The 25,342-nt window shown below is 49.1% G+C and overlaps 2 protein-coding genes across 3 annotated transcripts; both read left to right on the top strand.

The window, feature by feature from the left end:
- The first annotated feature begins 195 nt into the window (after positions 1-195).
- DUS3L (dihydrouridine synthase 3 like) lies at positions 196-16,489 on the top strand. Its single transcript, XM_074203872.1, has 13 exons — positions 196-330; positions 2,290-2,602; positions 3,464-4,069; positions 6,049-6,090; positions 8,318-8,470; positions 9,978-10,094; positions 11,615-11,680; positions 11,769-11,879; positions 12,444-12,540; positions 13,648-13,723; positions 15,123-15,311; positions 15,472-15,600; positions 16,307-16,489. The coding sequence occupies exons 1-13, from the start codon at positions 251-253 to the stop codon at positions 16,377-16,379; spliced, it is 2,052 nt and encodes a 683-aa protein (XP_074059973.1). The 5' UTR covers positions 196-250; the 3' UTR covers positions 16,380-16,489.
- Positions 16,490-17,019: 530 nt separating this feature from the next.
- Positions 17,020-23,106, top strand: PRR22 (proline rich 22). Of its 2 annotated transcripts, XM_074203874.1 has the most exons (5): positions 17,021-18,335; positions 18,616-19,607; positions 20,184-20,246; positions 20,907-22,025; positions 22,384-23,106. In XM_074203874.1, exons 2-5 carry the CDS (start codon positions 19,484-19,486, stop codon positions 22,422-22,424), a joined length of 1,347 nt encoding a protein of 448 aa, XP_074059975.1. In that variant the 5' UTR covers positions 17,021-18,335; positions 18,616-19,483; the 3' UTR covers positions 22,425-23,106. The 2 variants fall into 2 exon arrangements, with proteins under 2 accessions (XP_074059974.1, XP_074059975.1); XM_074203873.1 differs by lacking the exon at positions 22,384-23,106 and having other exon boundaries at positions 17,020-18,335; positions 20,907-22,359.
- Positions 23,107-25,342: the final 2,236 nt, after the last annotated feature.

Consider the following 25,342-nt stretch of genomic DNA (forward strand, 5'->3'; position numbering starts at 1 on the left):
CAAGTCAACCCAGGAAGGGGGCGGGGTTTCCGGGAAATGCTGCGCAGGCGCACACGGCAAAAGGGAAGGCGCCGAGGCCCCGCGCGTACACGGAGGCGGAGAGGACGCACACGCACGCACGCACGGCGGGGTGCCGGAAGCCGTAGGGACGCACACTCGGCGCAAGCGCACGAGTGCACGTGCACCAGGCTCGCTTCCACGCAGGCGCCGCACGGGAAAACCCTTCTCGCCTGGGTTCGCGGGCCCGGCCATGGCGGAGGAGACCCTCGCTCCTGGCGGGGCCCCGGATATCGGACCTTCCGAGCGAGGAGTGGCACCCATCAAACCCCAGTGAGTAGCGAGGCTGAGGGGAACGTGACGGCCTGGGGCAGGGTTGCGGCATGCTGAGACTTGCGCGCTGACAGGGGCCGCTTGGCATGCCGGGCTTTAGTGACTGACTTAAGCCACGCTGCATTCTGGGATTTAGCATTTGGCGGGCTGAGCTGCATGCCGGGATTTGGAGTACCCGGACGGACCGCCGTTACGTGTTTGGATGAGTGCTTGGCCCGCAGCGTGGCACGTGATGCCTTGACAGCTCCTGCTGCATTCTGGGACTTGTAGTCTCTATAGTGTAGGGAGCCCTTTTCCACCCCGTCCGACCCCAGAGTAAGTAAAAAGTGGTGGAGGACCTGGAGGAAGGAGAGAAAGGAACCTGTGGGGATTAGTACAGTGTAGACTTCCTGTTGGAAGTGGCTCCTGGAAGCTGGGGATGCCAGGAGGTGGGGAGGGGGTGGCCCTGGGCATGAGGAACAGCAGCTCTAGGAGGTGGCAGATAGGCTCTGGGATCTGGCCCGGTCCATACAGGGAACAGCAAATGATGCAGATGTCTTGAATGCAAAACCCTAGAAGGGAGCATGGAAAAGCAGGCTAGCCTAGAGGCCAGAGGGAGGGCCTGGACCTGGGGGGGGGGGGTGACAGGTCAATGTGTACCAATATGGATTGGACAGCTATGGACAGGAAAAAAGGAAGAGCTGGCAGGGGGGGGGGGGTGATGAGAGCCCACAACAGTGTGGCAACTGTGAGATTGAAGGGAAGGGAATGAATGAATGAATGAATGCATGAGAAGAGGCAGTGGAGGATAAGAAAGAGGAGGGAGCCAAGGCCATAGAGCTAGAACTTAAACCCAGTTCATCCAACCTTTATTCTCCCTTCCCCTGCCATGGCTCGATTTGTATATAATGTATAATTTAAATCTTCTTCTCCCTCTCCAGAAGGAAGGAAGCAGGGCTGGGAGGGAGGGCGAGATGCATTCTGGTGCATGTCTCCTTTTCCAGGGACAGACCAGCGGACAGGAGAGGCGCAGAATTTTCCTTTTATAACTGGATCTTGCATCTATAGATGTCTCCTCCTGCCTGGTGAATTTAGGAACAAAACATTAAGCCTCTCTATTAGAATCATAAAATCCATCCTGCACCAGATTGGAAGAAACATCTACTCCCCTCAAACTGCGGGCAGTACAAGTCTGCAGCCTGCAGAACTGGAAGGAATTTGAGCTCATCTGAGTCCACCCTTGTTGCGTTTGGCTCAGTGGTTTAGGAAGAAAGGATATACTTATTTGAGCCAACCTTGTGAGGTGATTTTTTTAAAAGATAACTAAAGTGACCAAAGGCTACTACATCTGGCATATGGATTGAAAGAAGTAATAGTCTTTCTGTAATTTGTGGTCCAGACTTCATCTGGAATGTTATCTATTCTTGGGGCGCATGGGTGCCATTTTTTAAGAAGGCCAATGAATTCAGAGGAGAATGATCAGAATAGTGAAGGGTCCAGAATGCTCTGTGAAAACAGTTGAAAAAAATTGGACAAGTTTAGCTTATAGAAGAACCATTTTCTAGAAGACTTGCTCATGTCTGTAGCCTTGTGTGGCAGAAAGTACTGTGAAGCTAGAATCAGAGGACTCAGGGTACATGACCTATGAGCAAGGAAGGTATCATTCTTCTCTGTTCTTCTGTTTCTTGATCTAAAAAGAGGGGACCTCCTTTCAACTTTAAATCCTGTGATTTAAAGGGCTCTCTTGAGACAGAGGGAGCTGATTTGTCTTGAATGCCGTAAGAGAACCAGGACCATGTCTTGTACTTATTAGGAGGTAGTGAATTTGCTAGCACAGGTGATCTTTAATTGGAGACTTAAGTTTTTGTTGAGAATGTAGTGGAAGGGCATTCAGGCACAGGTTAAACTAGGCACCCTTGATAATCTTTCCATTTCAGAGTTGCTGATTTTGTTAGCAAACCCACATTTTCCCCTCTACAGGTACCTCACTACAAAGGAACAGTTCCATGCCTTCCTTAGAACCAGAGGGAAAAGCATAGGTGACCAGGCTGTGGGAGAGCCAGACAGTGACAGAATTGAGGCGGAATCATCTGTTTGCTGTGATTCATCTGAGCCTGGAGCCAAAAGACTCAAGCTTGATGATGGAAAAGTGGATGGTCTGGAAAGGCAGCCTTCAGGAGTGGGAGAAGGGGAGCCCCAGCAGAAAAAGAAAGCTCGGGGCCAGAATAAGAGTAGACCCCACATGAAACCAACTCGCTATGATGACAACAGGTTATGCCCATCCCTGGTCCAGGTGAGCCCACCTCAGCTACTGTGGATGGGGAGCAGAGGCCTTGGTTTTGAGTCCCTGGTCTGGGGAACTCCACAGCATGTTTGGAGTGTCCTCAGGCCAGGCCTCAATTTTTGCCTAGCACTTAATCCTCTTCAATAGGTATTGTCTGGGCAGCATGGGGTGACTGGAGTGGCAACAGTTCTCCCAGGGATGTCCTTGTCTGGTGTCCTGGCCTCAGGGCTCTTGAACCTCAATTGCATATAGTCTCATTTTACAGACTTTGAATTTGATAAGATCCTTCGCTGTCCTATTATCACTTCTCACCCTTCAAATGAGGTAACAGATGTAAGTCCCTTAACTTCTGAAAGTGCCAACACTATTGTTCTCTTGCTCTGAGCTTCCCAGGGCTCTGGGAGGCTGACCAAGCTAGCCAGATTACCTGCAGATGAGAAAGCTGAATCCTGGGCCAGTGAAGTAACTGGTCAGATTCCTCAATGAGGTTATTGTAGAGAAAGGCTCAGGGCCAGGATGGGCCCTTTTTGATTTCTGGCCAGCCCAGAGCCAGGTGGAGTCCCAGGGGCACTACTGCTTTCTGGTGTGGGCTCAAGACCAGATGGGCATAGACAGTAGGACAAACCCCCCTGGGCTACTCGGTCTACCTCCTGGCAAAGCTCCTGCCTGTGAATGGCATCTCTCTCCCTCTTCTCTCTCGTACTTCTTTTTTAGAGCTTCATAAACAAAGATCATATTGATGGCTTTTTACGCTTCTGTCACTCCCCAGGACTCCCTCCTCCCTCATAGGATCCTCTCAGAGCAAGCCGGCCAGGGCTGCTCACACAGCATTTATAACACAGTTTTACCCCCTCTATCTCCTCTGTCAAGGAGTCAGCTGAAAAATGCTTCTTTGGGGAGCGCTGCCGTTTTCTGCATGACGTGGACACTTACTTGGCCTCCAAACCCCCAGACCTTGGAGACAAGTGTGTCCTGTTTGAGACCTTTGGGAGATGCATCTACGGGGTGACGTGCCGTTTTGCCAGGGCCCACCTGGGTCCCCAGCACCAGAACCTGGTGAAGGAGGAGCTTGTGAAGCAGTGGGAAGGCCAGAAACTCACCAGCAATAGTCTCAACAAAGACCTCCAGCATCAACTTCGAAAGAAGAAAGTACAGTTTGACCACTCAGAGAAGTACCTGAAACAGTTGTCTAAGTCAAGAAGGGTAGGACCTGGGAAAGACCAGACGCCACCTCCCACCAGTGAGCCAGAGGCTCCCAAAAGTGAACAAGTCGAAGCATCCATCGACTTGGCTCAGAATTCTGCTGGTGGTGATGCTCATGAATCTCTGGCAAGTCTTGAATCAGAGTTACCATTGTCAGAAACTGTTTCAGGGATCCTTGAGCAAGGAACCAATCCCAAGAGAAACACTGTGTGTTCCTCAGGGCACCTGACTGATGAGGACCTTATCAAACTCCGGCCTTGTGAGAAGAAAAGGGTATGTATGACAGAAGTGCCAGCTTTTCCTCTTCTCAGTTTCACTTTCCTGGGCTCCCTGGCCCATATTTTCCACTTAGAGAGTCTTGTTTCTGTGATGGAAGCCAGTTATGACCTTAGATCAAAGCCAAGATGGGCCAGTGTAACTCCGTTGTACTTTGTGGCTCTGTTCGACAAGTCTGTCCTGTCCTCCTGCCCAGTGCTTGACCCTATGCTATCTAGTACCCAAAGGATGATATGCCCTGTTCCTTGAACAATGTATAGTTTTATGGAGAAGAAAAGCCACATACAACTTAAAAATTGAGTTACATGTTCTAATAGGAAGATTGGGCCACTGGGTTAAGAGCTTTTTGTCTGTCACCCCTTGGGTTATTGATAATGTTGGGAAATTCTTAGGAGAGTGGCAATCCATGACTCACAACTGGAGGACTATTGTTCTGGAGCTGGACAGCACATTAGAGACCCATCTAAGCCAGTGCTTTTGTTTGACAAATGAGAAAACAGGCCTGGAGAGGTTAGTGATGTGCAAGTGGTGAGCATTAGAGATGAGACTTGAACCTAGGTTCTCTGGCTCTGGAGTCATTGTTCTTTGTCCTGTATTACTTGGCTTCCCTACCCCCACCCCCCACCCACCCCCACCCCCACCCCCGAGGACTCATGAGGAAGCCTTTTGGCCACTTCTCAATAAGAAGGTGATGTACTCGGGGCAGGTTTGGGGTTTTGAACATGTCCAATGTGGTCATGTTTGTTTGGTTTGACTCTATGTATGTGATAGATTTTGTTCTTCTTTCCTTTTTTTTTTACTTGACTTGCCCAAGGTCACACAGATAATTATTAAGTGTCTGAAGCCAGATATGAACTCAAGGGTCAGTGCTTTTAAGAAATCAAGGGGAGGGGCAGCTAGGTGGTGCAGTGAATAGAGTACCAGCCCTGGAGTCAGGAGTTCCTGGGTTCAAATCTGGTCTCAGACACTTAATAATTACCTACCCCATTGCCTTGAAAAAACTAAAAACAAAAACAAAAGAAATCAAGGGGAGAGAAGGGAGGGGAAGGTGGAAGGGAGACAATTTGGACCTGGAAAATAAAATTGAATTAAAAAAAAGAAAGAAAACGGATATTTAATAAAATAGAATTAAACAACAACAATGCAGTCTGGGATTGTTGAAAGTCAGGCACAATTTCCCAGATATGATTCAGCTCCATCTCCTTCTGCTTGAGTGGAGTTTAACTTTTTGAACAACAGTTAACAAGTTAAATAGTAATGCTAGTGATGATATCTGAGAGGTTATGAGTATGCTTATCGCCAGCGTTTTGGGGAGAATCAGAGATCAGCATGTGCTGGCTGGATGTCCAGAGGATGCATAGCTTTTTTTTTTTTATTTTTATTTTTTAGATTTTTGCAAAGCAAATGGGGTTAAGTGGCTTGCCCAAGGCTACCAGCTAGGTAATTAAGTGTCTGAGACCGGATTTGAACCCAGGTACTCCTGACTCCAAGGCCCGTGCTTTATTCACTGCACCACCTAGCTGCCCCCCTTTTTTTTTTGGATGCTTGGATGCATAGCTTTTTAACTGAAATGTGTCTAGAATAGGAAGAGGAGGAGGCATGTGGGGAGGAGGGGATAGAGGCACGGGTAGGGATGCACAGGGGAGGTACATGTTGGGAAACAGAGAGAAGACTGGCAGAGAATATGGCACCATTGAGAAGGGCCTTGAAGGCTAGAACCAGCCTTAAGGACTCCTCCCATCTCCTTTTCCCCCATGAAGGTCAAGTGCGTTGGTTGGTTCCAGTGAACATGAACCTTTCTTCTGTTTGCCATGTCATGTTGAGACCCCATGGAAAGTGAGGTTGGGCCAATGCCTGTGACTCAGGGCAGCTTGACTCGGGCACAGTCAAGCCTAGTGATCCCTCTGTGCCCTCCCTCCCAAGTCCTTCTGCTATACTTGCTTCCAGTTTAGTGATCCTCTCTTCTTCTTTTCTAGCTAAACATCCAAAACAAGCTATATCTGGCCCCGCTCACCACGGTAAGTCCCTGTTCCCCTCTCTCACGAAGCAGGCTAGCTCTCTGTTATAGTTCCAGGACTGGCAGGCCACAGAATGTCAGACAAGAGGGGACCTTGGAGATCATCTCTTATCCTAACCTCTCTTTTTACAGATGAGCACTTTAAGGTTCAAAAAGAAAGTGGGCACAGAGTCTTATAGATGAGGAAAAGAAAGCCGAGAGAGGAAGGGGACTTCCTTTTCCAGCCCTTCCCAGGGAACATGGATAATACTGAGCTGAGGCTCAAAGTCAAGGCTTCCTTCCACCTCTGTTGCATTTGCCATCGTTGCTGCACTGCTTCTTGGGGAAACCAAGCTTGCCCAGCTTGTGTTGCTGTAATTTATGCCTTTAGGCCCCCGTTTAGATTCCTACAAAAAGAAGTAACCATCCTGGTCTAAATTAGGATAGGTTTAGAAATCATCCCTAGCATAGCTCCAGCCCCTGGGTCCCTTTGGAATAAAGGACTCTTGGTCTCTCTGCCAGAACTGAGTTCACCCATTTATGAAATGGGGATTGCCCTGGCATGTTGAAGAGGGAACTACTTTCCTTAAGGATTCTTGAACCTTTTGAAAGGAGTGACGTGTGTCTGTGTGACACCAAGTCTGTGACCAGGATAGGAAACTTCCCTTGGCATGATGGGAGAGTCACCAGATCTGGCAAGGAGGAGAGGTTGTAAATACACATCCTTAGATAATACCTTGGAGCTATGTGAAAGAAAACATCCTTCTGATCCATCCAAACTTAACTTTTGAACTTAGGCCCTTAGAATGCAAATCCAGTGTTCTTTCTGTTTCAGCCTACTACCCCTGGCAGTCATTGCTTCTTCCCTGCTTATTTGTTTGGGTTTCCATGCCCTACTTCCAGGGCAATGCCATATAGGGGCTGCTGGTTCTGGGAACCTGTCAGCTTAAGCAAGTTGAATTTATTTCATTCAGCAGTTAGGCCAAGGTTGGCAGCCTATGGCTTTGTAGATGATTACCAGTGGGTTTGGAGAAAGGCAGGAGTGAGGGAGGGAGAATTTGTCCCCCTCTCTCCCTGCCCATAACTGTTCATTCTCTCCCAGGTGCCTGTGATATTGATGGGCTCAGCTTGGAGGGAACATTTGTCTTTGCCAGGTGGCCCTTCTGGGTCTTTCCTTCCCTTGTCCCTGGGCGCTTCTTCTCCCTTCTCCTACACATACTCCTAGAATCATAAGATTTGTTTATTTTTATTTTAAAATACATTTTTATGATTCCACTTGTGTTTGCATCCTTGTTAATTTGTTATTCCTGTTCAGGACTAAATACTTCTTTGTTTCAAGGAAACATAAGCAAAATAGTACAGAAGCCTTGTCTTATGGGATATACAATATTTTTTTCCTGTCTCTCATGCCAAGAGAGAGGAGATGGGTTTCATTATTTTATCTCTAGAGCTTTAGTTGATTTCTTTTTCTTACTCTGGGTTTTTCTTTTAGTGAATTTTTAAAACATATCCATGTTATCTTTGTGTCTCTTGTTCTCTTGTTCTGCTTATATTGCTTTGCAATATAATTTTCTCTGAACTCTTTGTCTTGCATTATAGTATTCCATTACATTGTAGACCAGAGGTTTTTTTTAGTCATCCCCCATCAGAGACATCCATTTTGCTTTCAGCATCTTGCTACCACCAAGGTGCTCAGAATAATTTGGTGTAATATGGTGCTATTAGGTCTGTCCTTGACTATGTCAGGGAATTCCAAGCTGGAAGCAACCATGGAGCTTATGGGGTCTGGGCTTCTCATTGTTAGAAGAGGAAACTACAGGGCAGAAGAAGAAGTTCCAGAGGGACTAAATGACCATTTGAGATTGTGAAGCCCAGGCCCCTGGCTTGAGTACTGAAACCTGGAGGGCCAGTCCATAGCCAGGAGTGGGATGCCATTTTTTTGAAGGGTTGAAACAAAATTTTAACTCAACTCCCAATTCCTCCAGGAAGTCCTCCTATTGCTCCTTCTTTCTGGTGTCTCTTTGTACCAAGTCATTTGCATAGTGTCTTGAGACAGTGGACTTGAGGGCAGGAGCTGTTGAGTGTCTTTCTTGGTTTCTCCAGAGCTTAGCAATGCACTATCACCTTCTAATTCCTTGAGGGTGAAAGTGGCTTTGGGGTGGAGGTGGGGATGAGGACAGGCTCTGTGGGTGGAGCTCTGGCTGCCTGGCTCTCATGAGGCTGCGTGTTTGTCTTGGGGGGGGTTTCAGTGTGGCAATCTGCCCTTCCGAAGGATCTGCAAGCGTTTTGGAGCTGATGTGACCTGCGGGGAGATGGCCGTGTGTACCAATCTGCTCCAGGGCCAGTCCTCAGAGTGGGCCCTGCTCAAGCGGCACCACACGGAAGACCTCTTTGGTGTCCAGGTCAGTGCTTGCCCTCCCTTGCCAGGGCCTGAGGGAACCACACTGGCTGCATAGCCACTCTCTGGGCTTTGGTTTTTTCCTCTTTTGAGAGAGATGATTGAGCCAGGGTTCTGACCAGCACTCTAGAAGTGGAGGATAATTCTGGAACAGATCGGAAACCCTGCACCGTAAGCTTAATGCTCTGCTAGGTGCTTTATTAATTAAGTGGTCTATACCAAAAAACCCAGATGGTGTGGTGGATAGAGCCCTGGGGCCGGAGTCAGGAAGACCGGAGTTCAACTATGACCTCAGATACTTCACACTTACTAGTGTCACTTAATCCTGTTTGCCTCAGTTTCCTCATTGGATCCATGAAGATGGGGCCATGAAAAGTCAGCGGTAACTGAAATAACTTGAACATATCAAACAACATTTACAAATCTAGGCTTATCTCAGACTGTTCCTTCTTCCTCAGCTCTCATCCTCTTGATCCCACCTCAGGAGCATCTCTTGCCTCTGGCCTCTTCCCATGGCCACTGTCCTTCAGGTCTCCCCCCTTCCCACCTCCAAGATCCCAGCAGAGGAGCCTTCCTGTCTCCCTTCTGCCTGTTCACATCCATCTTCCGTGCACAGATCTGGTTGCGTCTCCTTTTCATGACCCTCCACCTGTTGTTAATTTTCCTTCCAGTCTCTTTTGACATTTCCCTCTAAGAACTTTGTTTTCCCCAAACTGAAGAGTTCTCAGTTCCCCCAACAGGCATCTGTACTTCATTGCCTTTGTTTACCCTGTGGGTCTGTCTGTTTCTTTCTTTGGAAACAGTGGGGTCAAGTGACTTGCTCAGGGTCACACAGTGTCAAGTGTCTGAGGCCAGATTTGAAGTTGGGTTCTCCTGACTCCAGACTGGTGCTTCCTGCACTGCACCCCTGAACTGCCTTGATCTGATTCTCAGCACTGTGTTAGGGACATAGCTGGAGAACCGTGTGGTGAGATAGCCAGGGTGCCTTGAGTCAGATGCCAGCTGCTGTCCTCTGCTTCCCCTTAAGCAGCTGAGTCCAGGTGCCCTAAGGACCCTTGTTCTAGGGCCAGCTGGCTTCTGGGGTGTTGGCTGGCTGCTTAACTCAGCCCAGCTTCTCTCCTCAAAGGGACTGTTAAAATCACCACTGATCTGTGTAACTGGTCATGCTGACAGACTTGTTATACAAGACAGCACCCAAGCATGGCACTATGGGCACCCCATCTACAAGAGGCTTCTCTGCTAGTTGAGCCCAACTCTCTCACTTTATAGAACACATAGTCATACTGCCCAAGGCAGGGATATAATAATATAATAGAGCTGGAATTTGAACTCAAGGCCAATGACTGCAAATCCAGGCTTTTGCCTCTAAGTCCTCCCTGAAGACTCGGTGCTATTCGTCTTTGTGAGGTCTGGCTTCTTACGGGCCATTGGGGATGAGTGGGGCCTGAGGGTCAGGTGATGTATGTTGTGAGGGACTTGGCCAGGAGCTTCCCTGTCCTCTCTCCCTACAGCTGGAGGGAGCCTTTCCTGACACCATGACCAAGTGTGCAGAGCTGCTGAATCGGACCGTGGAGGTGGACTTTGTGGACATCAATGTCGGCTGCCCTATCGACCTTGTGTACAAGAAGGTAGTGGACCTCTGCCTGCTAAGGCTCCCACCACTCCTGGACCCTTTCTTACCATCAAAACTGAGGGTGTGCCAGCCACCCTCTCCTCCACAGTCTCTGCTTAACCCTTACCAATGAGCTTTGGGATAAATGAAAGGGCTCTTTAAACCACAGAGACTCTTCCTGTCTCTTCATCAAAGTGATCACCTTGCTTCTTCAACACTTCCAATGACTGGGAGCTCTCCTTTTTATGAGGCATTCTGTTACCTTGTTGTGAGAGAGATTTTTTTTTGCAAGTCAATGGGGTTAAGTGACTTGCCCAAGGTCACACAGCTAGGTAATTATTGAATGTCTGTGGTCTGATTTGAACCCAGGTCTTCCTGATTCCAGGGTCATTGCTCTATCTACTGCACCACTGCACCCTAGCTGTCCTAGGGATATAGTTCTTATTGAGACACTGCTCCTTGACTGCTAGTACCAATGCCTCAGGGTATTGGCTTGGAAGCCCAAGGGGAAAGTGACCAACTAAGCAGAGGAGTCCCAGCTCCTCCTCCCAGCAAGAGCCAGTGATGAACTTGTCTCCGGTGTAACAGCTGCCCCTCTCCTTTCTCTCTAACAGCCCCTCCTCTGCATTACTCCTCATCTGGCTCTTCTGCTCCCCACCTAACCCAACAGCCTGTGACCTTTCTCACTCCACTTCTCATCTCTGGAGTGTGGTGTGTGAATCTCACTGAATGTGCCAGCATGACTGGGTTGTGAATTGCCTTTCCAGTCAAAGTCTTCCCTCTTGAAAACCTGCCCTGCTGGGCATCTCCAGCACTTTGGTGTCATCTGAAACATCTCATTTTCTCTCTCCCTCCATGTCATCTCCATGGCTGCATTTTTGCTTCTCCTTTCACACCTCCAGCATCCTTCCTTTTCCCTGACAAACAGCCAGCCTGTGGGGCAGGTTCTTACCCTCTCCTCAGATTTTTTTTCCATCTACCCCATCTCTAGCCCATCCTCCACACAGGTGCTTAAAGTGTGGTTCTGACCATCTCTCTCCCCTCCTCAGTAAACTCCAATAGAAGCTTGTTGACTCTAAGGATCTTTAGAGCATTCTTTTTCTAATTCTATTTTTTGTGTCAGTTGTATAACTATATTTGTACATGGATATAATTTACAAAAAAAGTAAACCTACACATTTAGTGACACAAACCTATTTATGGTAATGCAGTAGATAGAGCGCCAGCCCTTGAGTCAGGAGGACCTGAGTTCAAATCTGGCCTCAGATTCTTGTAGCAGTGACACCTTGGGCAAGTCACTTAACCCTGCTTGCCTATATCCAGGGCCATCATCTAGTTTGTCCTGATTACATCTGGCCACTGGACCCAGATCTGGGCTCTGGAGGAGAAAGGCTGGTGACTTAGCACAGCATCCTTTTTCTTCGAAAATGAAGGACAAACAATCATTATTTTTGAACTAAAGAAGTATGTGATCAAAAAAATTGAGACCACTGGTCTAAGGAATATTCTCAGAATTTCCCAATGCTTTTTTTGCAGGGTGGGGGCTGTGCCTTAATGAATCGATCCAACAAATTTGAACAGATTGTTCGAGGGATGGATCAGGTAAATCCTTCACATCTGTCTGAGCCCAGACCCCAAGAGCCCAGGCCTGGATGAACCCCAGCAGAATCCCCTGCCTTCTCTTTTGTAGGTACTCGACGTGCCTCTGACTGTGAAGATCAGGACAGGGGTGCAGGAGAAGGTCAACCTGGCCCACCGACTTCTACCTGAACTTCGAGAGTGGGGAGTGGCCCTTGCCACGGTGAGGGGGGCTGCACTGGCCTGCTGGGAGGGGGAGGGACTCCTAGGTCCCAGGTTGGAGTAAGTGCTTTCTTTGTAATTTGAGGTTTTTCACCAAACTTTGTAGTTTGTCTCGGGCATGATATCCCATCCTGACTGAGGCAGAGCCTGCACACAGACCCATAGTGAGAGGCTTGGATCCATTCTCAACCTGGAGTTGAAGGGAATTTGGCCTAAATTTGGAGGTGCATGGGAGAATCAAAGACTCTCAGAATTTAGAGCTGGATAAGTCCATTAGAGATCCATCTGGTCCACACTGACAGCCAGTGGAGACACAGTAGGAAACATTAGGAATTGGGGGGGTACAGCACGGAGGAAGGCAAAGCAGTGTTATCTTGGAGTTGGAGACACCAGATGTCAGCCCTGCCACTGACCCCAAGTGATCTCAGAACTACTGGTGAGGTCAAGGCCAGCCCCTCAGCAGCCTTCCCACAGAGTGCTGGATCAGGCCTCACTCTCTCTTCTGTTGGAGCTTGAGGTGCTGAGAATGGTCCCTTCTTTCTCTTCCACCTCCACTCATGATTAGCTCCATGGACGCTCCCGAGAGCAGCGCTACACCAAGGGTGCTGACTGGCAGTACATTCAGCACTGTGCAGATGTGGCCAGCCCCATGCCCCTCTTTGGTATGTATGTCCTGGACTTACCTGGGGGGTGGGGGGGTCCCAGTTTCCCTGTCCACCCCATCTTCTGTGGATTGAATCTCTGGACGTCTCCTAATCTGTAAAATAAAGATGATAACCACTTATTTACACTTATGTGTAAAGCCCTTTGGGAACCTTAAAGCACTGATAGGGAAAGAGGTTTTGCATAATTGCATGTGTAGAATCTATCATTTTGCTTCTCAAGGAGGTTAAGGCAGGAAGAGAATTTGGAATTAAAAAAAATTTAAAAAAAAAGAATGTTAAAAATTCTTTTAACATTTTCCCCCCAAAAAGCACTATATAAATGTGGATTATCACACTTAATCCTGGACAGATCAAATAATTCCTTTTCACTTCCCCCTATCCCTAGTGTACCATTTTTCTAGAGTGGTCACTTCAAGAAGGTTCCATTCCAAAAGGTCTTAATCTCTTTTGGGTCATGGACCCCTCTAGCAATTTGGTAAAGTCTGTGGAACATTTCTCAGAATAGCATTTTTAAGTGTGTAAACTAACATACATAGATTTAGAAAGGAAGCCAGTTTATAAGGGTGTAATTTTTCCCAGCTAAGTTCAAAGACTGCCTCTCCCCCCAGCACTCTCCTCCCATATCCAGCGCCAAATCAAGAGCCTCTGCTACACTAATTGGAAGGTTCCAGAGCTCAGGGCCCAGGGAAGATACTTCAGGTTTAGAAGCAGCAAACAGCTCAGGTCAAGGGACAAAGAACATTTCACCTGAACAAAGATAATGTCAGGAGAGAGAGAACAGGGTGCAGTGACATCTTCAGTTTATAGACAGGGCTTAAGACTTTAGATGCATTCTTGGGTTCCAGGTCAATTCAAAAATGGACTGTGCTGTGGTGGGGATGCCTACCCTGCAGTCTGGGAGGTATCTCAAGTTATCTTGGCTACTACCTCCTGCCACGCAGTGGAAACAACCAAGCCCTCAATTTCAACTGTTGCTCTGCTACTGACTACTTTGTGATCTTAGGAAAGCTATTATGCTCTCTGGGCCCTCTTGTCCCTCTCCTCTCCTGTGCAGGGCCAGGCTTCGGGCACTTAGCTCTAAGGTCTGTGTTTTCTCCATGACAGGAAATGGAGACATTTTATCTTACGAAGATGCCAATCGCGCCTTGCAGACTGGTGTATCTGGCATTATGATTGCTCGGTAAGAGGTGATCCTTGCTTTTGAAACTTGTGGACCACCTTTAATGGTGGTCCACACTGGGAGAGTTCATGGGAACAAGGGGCAAAGAGAAAAAAAGGAGTGTCTTAGTGCTGGCACCTTCTAGCTTCTATCCCAGCATCCACAGCATAGACCTTGAGCTCCCCCAGCTGGTGCTTTAAGGGCCATTTATGAACAGAGTTTCCTGGTAGCCATACAGGTTTTTACTGTCTTGGAAGAATCTGCGTAGACCACACTTGGAGCCTGATCCTCTAATCAGGCTTTAATGTCAAGTTCCCTGGGCTCTTGAAAGCTATGCTGTATAGCATGAGCTCTGGCATTTTTTGACTATAGGTTCAGTTGGGAGATCCCGTCACCAGAAAGTGGTGGTTATTTTTTTGTCCCCAAGGTAAAGATAGCTACTAAGCCCTGCGATGACTGCTGTCTTTGTCATTAAAGGGGGGAGATTTTGGCATAAGAGGAAAATACTTCCTCAGGAGAGGAGCTTATCCAGAATTAGGGTGACCTGAGGAGGTGGGAGCTTCCCACACCAGGGGTCACTTATTGGGGATATGATGGAGGTGTGGCTTGAACTGGCAGAATGGGGGCCCCCTGGATTCAAGTGCTGTTTCTCAGGAGTAAGGCAGGCTCAGCAAGCCAGAAGCTTCTAGAACCAGTAGTTCTGCTGGGATCTGCACCTTCGTTCCCTTCCAGAGCACCAGCCCAGTGTGCCAGCCCAGTTTGGAGCTTGTCACTCAGTTGGTGCTTCCTGAGCAACTTGGCTTCTGGGGCAAAGGGCAGGCCAGAGTCACAGGTCAAGATTCAGTTTATAGCTTCTTGCTTTGTAGCTTCTGCTGCTATTGCATTGGAAGCGAAGGTCTACCTTGTGGTTTAGGGAGTTTGGAGATGTTTTCTTTTGGGGTGTATTAGATGGGTTTTATTTTAAGGTGAGTGCCTGATTAGGACATTAGTGGCTTGGGAGAGGCAGCCTGGTCTGAGAAAAATAGGGGATTAGAGAGTCAGGGTCTTCTGGGCTCCTCTTCTACCCTGAGGACCTCCTAGCTGGTTCCAGACAAATAATCTTACCTCATTGTCCCTGTCTGTAAAACATTGTGCTCCTTACCCCATAAGATGGTTAAGAGGGAAAGGTCCTATGGCACTTTTGGCCATAGTACTCTGAGATATAGGCCATTTGATTATGAGAATGGGCAGCTGTTTTTCTATTGGAAGCCTGGACTGGACTAATTCTCTGTGGCTACCATCTGACCCTGAGGCTTAGTTCTCAGTCTCCAAGACTGATTAGACCAAAGCTCTCTTCTCGGGCCCACATCAGGGGTATGTCTCTGTTGGGCTCAGTGCTGACTGATGAATGCTGATGGATGTGTTCCCATGTCATCTTCAGAGGTGCCCTCATCAAACCATGGCTCTTTACGGAGATCAAGGAGCAGAGACACTGGGACATCTCCTCCAGGGAGCGCCTCGACATTTTACGGGATTTCACCAACTATGGCCTGGAGCACTGGGGCTCCGATACTCAGGGGGTGGAGAAGACCCGCAAGTTCTTGCTTGAATGGCTGTCCTTCTTGTGCAGGTACAAACTGGGCAGCAACTGGGGAGGGCAGGGATGTCTTCTGGGGACTAAAGCTTAAGACCAGGGTGCAGTGAGGCCCAAGAAAGGAGGTTGGCGTGGGCCGTCTTCCCTGGCTGTCCTGTGGCAGATGGGACCCAGGCTTGCTTTCTGGCATGGACAGGTACATCCCGGTGGGTTTGCTGGAACATCTGCCTCAGAAAATCAATGATCGACCTCCTTATTACTTGGGGCGGGATCACCTGGAGACCCTGATGGCCAGCCAGAATGTGGATGACTGGATCTCCATCAGGTTTGTCCCAGATGCTGCTCACCACCCCCATTCCCTTCATTCACCCCAACCCCTCAGCTTCTTTCTGGTTTGTGGTTCTCTGGGGTCTGCAAAAAAAGAAAAGAAATGATCCCTCACTGACAATCTGTCTGGTGCTTTTGCCTTTGGAAGAGCACCTTTTAATCCTCTCAACACACAGGAGGACCTCATTATTTCCATTTTATAGAGAAGGAAATTGAGGTTCAACAAGATGAAGGAACTTCTCTTCAGAGTCACACAGCTGACCAACCAGCATACTACTTCTCCATCTATTTTTGATTCCCTGTGTTAGGTCATTGAGTGGCTGCTGCCCACTGAGATGGGCACCCCTTTAGATGTTCATGTGCTTCCATCCGAGCAAGGATCTCATGAGCTCTGACCTCAGCTCCAGGATAGTCAAACCTAACCTAGATCTGGCTCTGCTTTGGACCTGGAGAGGGCAGCCTGGGAACCTTGTAGCTTGAATTGATAGGCACAGTATCTGTCACTGGATAAGCACAGAAAGCTTCCATGCTTCTCTAGGACCCTTTTCCCTACCTAGAATAGCAAGATAATTGGATAAAATGATGGTTGAAATCCAGTCTGTCCAGCCCCTAGTTCTGTGGGCCTCTGAGCCCTAGGCAGGGTAAGTTATGTGGAAGGGAGGGGACCAGAGGCCTCACTCCCACTCCTCCTGGCTTCTTTTCAGTGAGATGCTCCTGGGGCCCGTCCCACCTGCCTTCAGCTTCCTGCCTAAGCACAAAGCTAACTCGTACAGGTAGCGGTCTGAAGTGGAGCCCCAGTGGGCACCCCTGTCCTGTCCTCCCCTCTCCTCAACATGTGTATCCTGGGAGGGTTCAGTAGAGAAATAAATTGTATTATTTTATAAAGCCCACCGTTTTGTTTGCCTGAATCTCCTTGGTGACTAGGAGTTGTCTTCCCGCCCCAAACCCTTTAGTTCTGTATCTATGTATTCCTGGGTTTCCAGTAGCTGTCACATACATAGACCCCAACCCTCTAGAGAGAGGAGGCCCAGTGGATTGGGTGGTCTGGGACCAAGGGCATTTGATCAGTCAGCAATCAGGAAACATTAAGTGCTCACTATTTTTCTGGGTATTGGCTCTGGGATGCAAAGAAAGACAAAGTTTACATTTTAATTGGGGGTGGGGGCGTGGCAGGATGCAACATATAAGTATATCCAGGAAAAATACAAGATAAATTGGAGATAATCAACAGAGGTAAGGCCCAATAAGGGGATAGGGAGGTGATTGAACAGGGCTTCCCAGTGTAGAAGACAAGATATTTTTTACCTGGGACTTGAAACCAGAAAAATGAAGATTAGGAGGAAGAGAATTCTAGGCATGGGACAGCCTAGATTTTTGGGGCAGCTAGGTGGCGCAGTGGATAAAGCACCAGCCCTGGAGTCAGGAGTACCTGGGTTGAAATCCGGTCTCAGACACTTAATAATTTACCTAGTTGTGTGGCCTTGGGCAAGTCACTTAACCTCACTGCCTTGCAAAAACCTAAAAAAAAAAATAATGCCTGGATTTCAGTGATGAACTGTCCTATTTGAGGAACTACCAGGAGGCCAGTGTCAGTGCTTGGCAAGAGGGAGGGGGTCTAAAGTGTAAGAAGATGGAAAAAGTGGAGAGGGGCTCAGTCATGAAGGGCTTTGAATGCAAGTAGAGTACTTATGTTTGATCCAGGAGGTGATAGGTAGTAACTGGAGATATGAATGGGGAGTGGACTTCAGTTTAGGAAGATCACTTTGGCAGCTGATGATGAACAAAAGATTGGAGTGGGCTGAGACTCAGGATAGTATCCCCCCCCTATCAGCAGGCTATTGCACTGGTGAAGTGAGAAAGGAAAGGTGTGAACTAAGGTTAAATCTACAGGATTTGGCAACAAATGGGATGAGGATGACAGGGAAAGGTTTTGAACCTGGACTATAGGAAGATGGTGGTGCTCTTCAGTGTAATAGGAAAGTTAGGAAGAGGGGAGGATTTTAGGGGAAAGATAATGAGTTCAATTTGGAAAGTGGGAAATTGAAGATATTGGAACTCCAGGCCAGCCCCTTACTGGCCATGTACCTAGGTGGATTCATTTGTCCCTTGGGGGCCTTATTTTTTCCCCATCTCTCTAAAAGGAGGCATTTGGACTCCATGGTCACTCGGGCCCCTCCCCCCCATGATATTTTGGGACTCTGGGCTTGGGTACAAGTTTGTGGAGACATCTCCACAAACATTTGGACAGACACAAAGCATTTGGACAGACACTCTCATTGGAATCTCAGCAGGTAAAGATGTTTATTCCCATTTGACAGATGATGAAACTCAGATTGGAGAAGTGACCCAACTAAGACCCCACAGCAGAGTGAGGATGACAGCCCTAACCCCATGGGGCAGGCATGGATTTGCCTGGGTGGGAGTGGGGCATTGTACCTCCTTTCTCAGTATCAGCAGCATCCTGAGGGCAGGCCCAGCTCTCCGGGGGGGCCATAGAACGGCCATTGTGATCTTTGCACCAACTCTTTCCAGGGTTGTTGGTGAGGATCGGGGCACTTGACCCAGGGCTAGCCCAGCCCATGGACTCCTCAGAAGAATACTTTAAAAAAGCATAGAACAAGATACCTAGGATTACCAAGGAGGCCAAAGGCTAATGAAGAGGATGTCGTTTTCCCCTACAAGTTCACAGGACCTCTGAAGTCTATCAGCAACTTGATGTCCATGGAGCCCAGGGTAAGAACTCCTGCATTAGAACTGAGATTCTGTTATTGGTTCTCAACAGCTCTCTCAGTCTGGAACTGAAAGTGGCAGCTAGGAATTGGGGCTCTGGTCGAGGCTTCCCTTCCATATCTAGAAGACGTCAGCTTGGGTCAGGGCCACTGGGCTCCTGAGTGATAGGGACTGGCTCCATTTCAGAAAAATCTGCCCAACAGTCACGGTTGTTCCAAAAGGTGTGGGTCAGACTGGTCCTTTCAAGCACTGAAATTCTGTCATTCTTATCTGACCCATACAGATATAGGAAGGCCGGTGGACAAAGAGTGTTTCCTCCATCTCTGCCAAGCTCCCTCCAGTTCCAGAAGGATCTCAAAACATTGGAAGAGCCCCTGTTGCCCCCCCAGCTCATAAATTTTCGCTTTTATCTTTTCCTCTTATTTACCATAACTTGGCTGAACTTGGTGATTTCAGGAAGACCATCTGGTCTCCCACATTTACTCATTGATGACCATAGGCAAGTTATTTAACTCTTAGCCTCAGTTTCCTCGTCTGCAAAATGAAGAAAATAATACCCTATTTTACAGATGAGAAAACTGAGACTCAGATAAAGAGATCTTCCTATACTTACTTGACTTGAGGAGTGGAACCAAGCCCCAAACCCAGGTCTCTTAGTGCAGGGTTTTTTGGGCTCTGTTGCCCAACTACATTGCCTCGGTTCCCAGCCACGCTCTCCAGCATCTTAGAGACACAGTCTTCTGAAGAGTCCAACAGCTCAGGCCCCTGGAGCCTCCCCCGCCTTCTCATTCCAGCCCAGGAACCAAAGGGATTACCTGTCTCCTCAGAGCCCTTCAGCTGATCTCCAAGCACCTTTAGACCCTGGAGTTCATCCCTGGGCTGAGAGGAGAGAAGGGAGACTGCGCCAGTGCTGGGCTGGATCTGAAGGGTGCCTGGGGCACGAGACTGTCAGAAGCTGGGCCACTGCTGCTCCTGCCCTTCCCGATCGTGCCAGGGCATCTCGGAACCTCCAGGACCTACCCGGAATCCCCTCTGGAGTAACCATGCAAACAGAACCTGCCTGCCCCCTGTAACACTCCGACCCCATTCTCCCCTCCCACCTCGCCCGGCTGGGCGAGGGCTCGGCCTCCTGCCCAGGAGGTGCCTCAGTCATGCAGCACTCAAAAGCCTTCTACACAGCAGCCCATGAGACCTACAGCCCCCGGCCCCTCGACAAGCCAGAGAGCCCAGTGAGCAGGCCTATCCAGGCCTTCCCTGAGCCCCTCCCCTCTGTTGGTAAGAGTCTGCTTCCCATGCCCATCAATCATCCATTCTACAGAGGGTCCACTCAGGAGCAGAGGCCCCATGGGGGCTCTCAGAGACATTGAGCTGCGGGAGACCCCTAAATTTCCTGGGGATTTGACAACCCCAAAGGGAATGGAGAGAGGGAGAGCAGGTCCTCCAAGCCTGAATCTCCCAGCTTCTGGACCATGGAGAATCTGAGGTCCCATTGCTACTTCCCCTTCCCTCCTCCAGGTCTCCAGGGGAGGATCCTGGTTCCAGAGAAAGGCCTGAGGCTGGGAATGAGAGCCTTGAGGTTGCCCTTGGTTGGCTCAGGAATGTGACTGAAGCAGTCCGGCCCCAACCTGTCACGGAGGGGGTGGCGGGGACCCAGGGAGCTAAGGACCAGGGCTATGCTCAGGGAAGTCCTGCTGAGATCCTTTGGGAGATCCTTGGAATCCACAGCACCATCCCAAAGAATGCCCCAGAGCTCAGTTGCATGTCTGTTTTGCCCCGGCCTCCATATCTAAGCGCTTTGCCTCCCCTTCCTCCTCTCCCCTTGACACCACTCCCGCTGCTCTCCCCTCCCAGGATCTTCCAGTCTATATCATCCCCAAAATCAGGAGAAAGAAGTGTTCCCGTCTCCGCCAGCAGGTACCTTCTGAGCCCAGGGTCCCGCTGCTTGGAGGGAGGTGAGGATAGGGGCTCCTGACCCATGGGGCACCCTCCCCACCCCTTTTTGCTATGTGCAGTCACCAGTCAGCCCTGATCCTAGCAACCCCAAGGCCGGTGACCCCCATTGCTGAAGTCTAGAATTGCTGTCCTAACTCCCTGGGAGGCCAATAAAGGCTTGGGCCAAGCAGGGGAGAGACAGTACAGTTTGCTCCTTCTGGGATCTAACCATGGTAGGGAGGGTGAAACCCACTATATTTCCCCTCAGCAGCCTCTATTCCTGCCAGGCCAGCCCTCAATATTTCCTATCATTCTCTTTCTCTACATGGTCCTATGACTTAAACTCTACCACAACCAACCTAGGGGTTGAGCCTGAATTTGGGGGTTTCCAGGGTAGGAGTGACCACCTACAGCTTTAGGGTGATGGAGGTCTTTGTCTACCCTCATCAATAGGATTTCCATAGCCTTGGGGGACTATGGGACCTTAAGAGCCAGAGGGGCAGCATCTCCTCCAGGGACAGAGGAAAATCCCACAGGGCCTGGGGAGCCAAACCTCTGGTCATGTTAGAAGAGGGAAAGGGAGGCTCCTGGGAGCTGGCAAGGCCCCCTCCCGGCCCACAATGCTGTGTCCTGCGGCCCCAGGTTTCCAGATGGCGCCCTGCGGCTGCTTCTTTGACCCTCGCATCTACCGGATTGAGTGGGCTACCACAGATTTCGGCCAGTCGTCCTTGTACAAGCTGGCTGCTGGCGGGGGCGGCGGGTCAGGCAGTGGGGGCAATGGGGCTGGGTCCCCAGGCAGCTACCTCCTGGACCCTCAGCGCTACCTCAAGGCACCAGTGCAGCCCACGCCATACCCCCACTACCAGTCTGTGCCTGGCACCCCTCAGTACTTGGTGCCATACTTCCCACCGGAGGGGCCCACTCCAGCCCCAGCCTCCGAGCCCTTGGGCTTTGTGGCGGGACCACTGAGTGAGGTGCCCCCCTCTTTCCTGGAGCTGCCCCCACACCTACAGAAAGATGGGCTGGGCCCTCCAGCTGCCAAGGAGAACAAGCTTCCTCAGCTGCTCATCACATTGCCCGGGGAGCCACTGCTTCAGCCCGGGGCTTATGGTCACCTCAAGGGTCGCCTGAGCCAGCTCCAAGGCCCTGAGCCCCTGGCATTCCCAGCCTATGTTGACAAGTCCAAGGAGCTGAAGGAAGGCGCTGGTGGAGGGGCTGTGGCCAGCCTCATCTTCCCACCAACTCCTTGCTGTCCTGGGGAACAGCCTCCCCCAGCAGTCATGGAGTCGGTGCCAGCCCAGGCCCCCCAGGAGGCCGAGGAGTGCCCCTTGCAGGAGGAGAACAAGGTTCTGGAGGCCCCAAAGCCCTTTGTGCTCCCAGAGAAGGTGTTGCTGGAGGATGCCATGAAGCTATTTGATTGCTCACCTGCCAACACGGATCCTGAGGGGTCGCCCCGGGAGGGCCCGGGGGGCCTGGGCCTGCTTCGGGATGGCCCTGGCCCTCCACCCCCACCAGGGGCCTGTGATGACTCGTCCAGTGACATCCGGTCCCTCAACCTTCCAGATGAGCTGCTCTCCTTTGACTACAGTGTTCCCGAGATCCTAGACACCGTCTCTAACATGGACTATTTCTACAACTTCAAAGCCTTGGATGAGGAGATCAAGTGGGACCTGGGAGTTGCCCCACCCACCCCCAAACCCTGTCCAGGGGGTAGCACTCCCCCGACTCCACGGCTTGACCCCCCTGGAAAGAAGAAATCAGGTGCTGTCTCCAAGAAAGCAAAGCCTGGAATCAAGTCTAAGCTGGCCATGGGCCCAGTTGAGGGGGGACAGAAGGGCCTGGGGCCCAGGCCAGACCCTTGACGAGCCCCTTGGGCTAAGGAAGTAGAGGGGACCCGGGGGGAGGGGGGGCTAGTGCATGTGGACGGCCAGTCCGTCCCCCAAATTCTATTAAAGTGTATCTGATATAGCTCTGGCCCATCCTCCCTGCCCCATAAACAAGACCTGAGCATGGGGGCTCCCCTGGGCAGGGGGGGGCAGAGCTAGACTGGGTCATAGAATCCTAGAGATGGAAAGGCCCTCAGAGATGATCTAATCCCAAACCCACCTTCATTTTACAGATAAGAAAAAAGGACCGAAGAGAGGGAAAGGACTGACCTGAGGGGATACAATAAGTTGGGGATGGAGCTGGGGACTAGAACTCATGTTTCAGATTCCTGCGCTCTTTCTAACAGCCCCCCCCCCCCTCTGTGAAACATCCCAAGCAGAAAGGAAAGTTAGTTCCTATAAAATGAGAATGTTCTAAGCCTGTGTAGAAGACATAGAATGTCAGAGAATGGCACCCGGTTGGCACAATGGTCTACACAACCCCTTTGTTTTCAAGATCAGTTCAGCAAACATTGTTAAGCACCTACTCTGGGTTTGGTGATGGGGTCACCTTGGCAAAAAAGGAAGTAATCCCTGCCTTTGAGAGCCTCAGGTTCTGTGGGGCAGCAAGGTAAGGGCAGACAACTGGGCAAATTCAGCAGGCAGTAAATGCCAATAGGCAAGTTAGCTTGCATAATTCCTGCCTTCAATTCATTGAAATTTGCCTGAGAAGAGACATGGCTCTGGGAAAGTGTGAGGAGAAGGAAGAGGAAAGAGAGAGATGAGGATTCACTGAGGAGAGGCACTCAAAGGAAGGAAAATGAGAAATGGAGAGGAGAGCATTTTAGCCATAGGGGACAGTCCCCATGACGGAACCAATGGAGGGCAGAGGGAGTCTGCCCCCCCCCCCCCAAGTTCTGGGAACAATCTGGTCTGTTTTGGCCAAATTGTAGATCATGTGTGGAAAGTTAATTCAAAGCAGTGATAAATATGGGGGGTGGGAGGGGATTGGGTAATAGATTGCTAAGGGCCTTAAAAGGAGGGGCTAAGGAATTTGTGTATCTTGAAACTGATGATTGAGATGGGAAGTGGAAAGATCCTAAACCACTAGGACTTTTCACTATGTAGGCACTTGAAGGCACACATCTTACTCTCAAGATTGTTACATTGAGATATCATGTGTAAAATGGATGAGTCGGTATGAAACAAAAAAAAAGATTAATTCCATGGTGGGGTGGGACCCTAGTACATGAGGGACTGGGATAAGGAAAAATCTTTCGTAGGTAGCACTTGAACTTTTAAGGAAATTTGGAGTGGTCTGGGAGTCAAGAGTTGTTATATTTCTAGCTATGTCTATGCAAAGACTTAGTGGGTGGTAAGAGAGGCTTGTGTTAGGAGCTCACCATTTGGCTGCATACAGAGCATATGAGTTATTTATAATAAGCCTGAGAAAGATGATTGGAGCCAGTTGTGAAGGGGTTTAAATGCCAAACTGAGAAGTTTATATCTGATCTTGGAGATAATGGGGCTCTTGGAACTAAGAGGATTGGCCAGACCCTGTGCATCAGGAACGTCACTTTGGCAGCCATGTGAAGGATTCTTTTAAAAAAGGAGAGACTGGAGTTTGGGAGATCAATTAGGAGGCTGTTGCAATAGTCCAGGTGAGAGACAATGAGAACATGAATAAGGCTTGTAACCATGTGTGAGCTGAGAGAGGGGATTTGAGAGACATTGTAGAATTTACAGGACTTGGCAAAGTGAATTATTTTGACAGCTTTGTGAATAATCCTTTGAATACACTGGAGGCAGGGGGAATAGATGGCAGTTCCAATAGTCCAGAGACTTTCTAAGAAACTGAACTAAAATGGTGACTCAGTGACAGCCACAAGAAATGTTATGGGAGTAGGATTTGCAAGTTATCTGGATGGGAGGGAAGGGAAAGAACCAACGAAGTGTTTGTATGCCTGAGTTGAACAGAAATAGAGAAACTGGAGGAGGGGGCAGATTAGTGAAGGAAGATAAATTCCATTTGAGAGGGGGAGAGAGAATGGGAGTCATACTGTAGAAGTGGAAGCTGATGACAGCCAGGGAGAGATGGGCAAGAGACAATCATGAGAGTGAACAGTGCTGAAGAGAACCAGTGATAGTCTTAGAAGGAATTGTCAAACATGAAAACTAAACAGGCTAGAGCTGGGTCATGGAAGCTGGGACAAGTGTTGAAAGTTGCAGAAGTCAGGGGCAGCTAGGTGGCACAGTGGATAGATTACTGGCCCTGGAGTCAGGAGGACCTGAGTTCAAATTCAACCTCAGACACTTGATTACCTAGCTTTGTGGCCTTGGGCAAGCCACTTGACCCTATTTGCCTTGCAAAAACCTAAAAAAAAAAAGTTGCAGAAGTCAAGAAAAATGAGATCAGAGAAAAGGCCATTAAACTTAATAACTAAAAGATAATTCTTGATTTCCAGGAAAAGTTGGAGAATAGTGGAGACAAATTAAATTGCAAGAAATTGAAGTGAATGAAGTGTAGTTTTTTTTTGTTTTTGAAAGATTTGATGAGACGGCAGCAAAGGAAGGTATTTTCTGGTATTGGACTTAATTGTGCAAAGCAGGGAAGGAACCAGAGATGATTAAAGATGGAGAGTAGGAATGACTGATATCATGACCCTCCATTTAGTTAAGAAAGGATGAATTCAAGTGCATAAATGGAGGGGTAATTTTGGTTCAAAGGACCACCTCTGCGTCAAAGGAGATGAACGAAAGCTAAAGATTTTGAAGGGGGAGGAAAAGAAGGGAGCTCATGATCTCATTAAAATATTGGCTGAGAATTAGGTGTGGAATTATGGGACTTCAGGTGAGAGAACCATTGCAGTAGTAGCTATAGATAATTCTTATTGAAGAGAAGACTTGAGCACCAGGGAGAACCCAGGTAACGGGAATGAATATGACTTCACTAAGCACAATTCTGTGCTTGTCCCCACTTCAGTAGCACAGGATGTGGAAGGTTAATCCTCAGGCACTGAGGAATAGTAGGCAATGAACAGAACAAGAAACCAAGGGATTCTAGGGGGGAAAACAGTACTGGCTAATGATAGGATCAAGACTGAAGTACTGAGGTCCTCTAGTCCAACTCGCACCTAAGAATCCCCTCTAAAACATTCCTTCAAAAGCAACTATCCACTCTTCTGCTTAAGGGGTAACAGTGTTTACTGAAAC

This window comes from Macrotis lagotis, chromosome X, assembly GCF_037893015.1.
Source record: "Macrotis lagotis isolate mMagLag1 chromosome X, bilby.v1.9.chrom.fasta, whole genome shotgun sequence".
Taxonomy (NCBI): Eukaryota; Metazoa; Chordata; class Mammalia; order Peramelemorphia; family Peramelidae; genus Macrotis; species Macrotis lagotis.